The sequence below is a fragment of the Aegilops tauschii genome, chromosome 5, assembly GCF_002575655.3.
Source record: "Aegilops tauschii subsp. strangulata cultivar AL8/78 chromosome 5, Aet v6.0, whole genome shotgun sequence".
NCBI classification, from domain to species: domain Eukaryota; kingdom Viridiplantae; phylum Streptophyta; class Magnoliopsida; order Poales; family Poaceae; genus Aegilops; species Aegilops tauschii.
The window spans coordinates 577,717,631-577,719,947 of record NC_053039.3 but is presented as its reverse complement, the minus strand read 5'-3'; the positions used below and the strand labels follow the sequence as shown (position 1 = coordinate 577,719,947).

The 2,317-nt window shown below is 49.2% G+C and overlaps 1 protein-coding gene across 1 annotated transcript; it reads right to left on the bottom strand.

Annotated features, from left to right (window-relative positions):
- Positions 1-814: 814 nt before the first annotated feature.
- Positions 815-1,889, bottom strand: LOC141023229 (uncharacterized). Its single transcript, XM_073499576.1, has 4 exons — positions 1,735-1,889; positions 1,340-1,655; positions 1,160-1,261; positions 815-1,084 (listed from the first exon to the last, which is right to left on the bottom strand). The coding sequence occupies exons 1-4, from the start codon at positions 1,887-1,889 to the stop codon at positions 815-817; spliced, it is 843 nt and encodes a 280-aa protein (XP_073355677.1).
- Between the last annotated feature and the right edge of the window lie 428 nt (positions 1,890-2,317).

The window sequence follows — 2,317 nt, the reverse complement described above, 5'->3', positions numbered from 1 at the left end:
TAGGCGCTGCACAAACACTTAGCGAATTTTTTGCCTCAAACTGGAGGCCTACCTTCTGTTGTGCAGCGCCTGCGAGCTAGGCGTTGCACTGTAGAGCGTGGCGCCTCCAAGCTAGGCGCTGCACAGGTCTGTAGCTATCCACAAGTTACAGACCTGTGCAGCGCCTAGCTTGGAGGCGCCATACTATACAGTGCAGCGCCTGCAAGCTAGGCGTTGCACCGTATAGTGTGGCGCCCCCGAGCTAGGCGCTGCACAAACACTTAGCAAATTTTTTGCCTCAAACTGGAGGCCTACCTTCTGTGCCTCCTCCCCCCCTCTACTGGGTCATTTTCAGCCACAGTTCAACAATTCGTATAAGAAACATTAAGGTTTAAAAAGGGTTCACCACAGACATCATTTCTTAGAAAGGACCATCACAATAAGTTCAAGTTTAACATAGAGCTACCACCACTCCAAGTTCAACGACATAACAAATTCCACATTATAGGTACGACCACTCCAAGTTCAACGACATAACAAATTCCACTCTAAGTTCAACATTATAAAAAAAATGACGATGACTAGTGCTTTCCACGCTTGGTGGCTCCTCCCCCCCTCTTGGCGCTTATCTTCTTCACCTTCCAAGGAAGAGGAACCCGCTCCGGCTCCGGTTCGACATCGTCATCCAAATAGTCATCCAAAGCCGCCATCCGCGAGGTGCCGACCGTCCTTTTGCCTCTTTGGCCTCTTTGGGTGAAGTCTTCAGGTGTGTACTTGTTGATTCCCTTCCTAGGCTTCAACTCGTATGTAGACCGAGCCTGGTACGTCCCCAAGGTCATATCATCAGCAACCTATGCATCAACAAAAGATATGGAAAGACCGTGTGTGAGGATATAGTTAGCAATGCATCAACAAATGGATATATATCGTCATGACATACCTCTTGGGTGACCACACCCACATCCTCATCCTCGAAAGGTTCACCATGGCTCTGCCCCGAAGCGGGATCTGATGGTGTCGCCGACCTAGACCGTTCTGGTGATACATACTCGGGGTCACGACAACCGAAAAGGTTTGATAGCCGCCTTAACTTTTGGCCCTGGCGCTGCAACATGTACAAGTGAATGAGACATGGAACGTACCAACAAATGTTAAGTGCTAGTTTGAAGGAGATGTGAACCTTAATGAATGCTCGAAGTGCACCTTCCCCATCGCTTTTGCCAGCCGGGGTTGTTTCCAGAATAGTCTCGGTCTCATCAGCTGCTTTCTTGATCTGGGCACGCTATGAACAGAAACGGCATCAAAGTGTTAGGCAAGCGAAGATGTGAATAGTGCGAATGGAAAAGCAAAAAAGGCTTACCACAAAGTTCATCATTGGAGCTGAAGGGATCACTGAGTTGCCTTTCCTGACTAATGCGTTGTACTGGTGCTGGGCTACCTCATCAAAAACGGTGGGTTCTTCCAGAATCTCCTCAGCATACGCCGGCTGGCATACCTCCACGCGGGTACTTGCAAGAAACCATGTGAGATAGTTGTTGAACGCGATCGGGCAGTGCTCACGAAGCTGGGCTCGTTTTCCAACCCTTGCTTGCTCCACACTAAGAGCGAACTGCACGACATACTTCCTGTGATGCTTGGCCCAATCCTTGATCTTCCGCTGCTTTTTCCTATCCAACCTGCAAGTTAGAAACAGAATATTAGCATCATCGAAACCGTCGAGAAGCTGCTAAGTGCTCAAGGTTAATTATATCTTACGCGTGTAGCAACTTGTCCGTGTCCTCCCACTCCGGCGGGTGTGGCTGGAACAAACCAAACTGGCGGAACACCCGATGTGGCAGGTGAAGCTCAACCGCCCAGTTGCATATCAGTGGGCACCGCATATGCCAGAGATCCCTATCCCTAATGCACATCGGATTCAGCCTGAACTCTATAGGGTTACCAAAACTCTCTCCTTTTCCGTACGGCTCCCATTCCACCTGCAAAATGGGATTGAATGCAAAATTGATATCGAGTTACAATACAAGCATGATAATCACTTATGCAATGTCGGTTCACCTGCTCAGGCGTGATCGCATCCAGCTCGCTCTTGTACAACTTGTACATTACCGAGGGATCATCCATCGTCTCATTTAACACATCCCACTTGTAAGCCCAAGTGGGGAGCCGTAGTCGGTCGTCTTTATCGTCCCAATCCTCGTACTTCACGGTCTTCGGTCGTCCAACCGGCAAACGCTCCCAGCTCCATATGGAAAGTGCGAGCAGACAACCACCAATACCTCCAGTGTGCCTACAACAGGCTTCGTCCAACTGCACATAAAAGAGAACATGGTCAAATTTG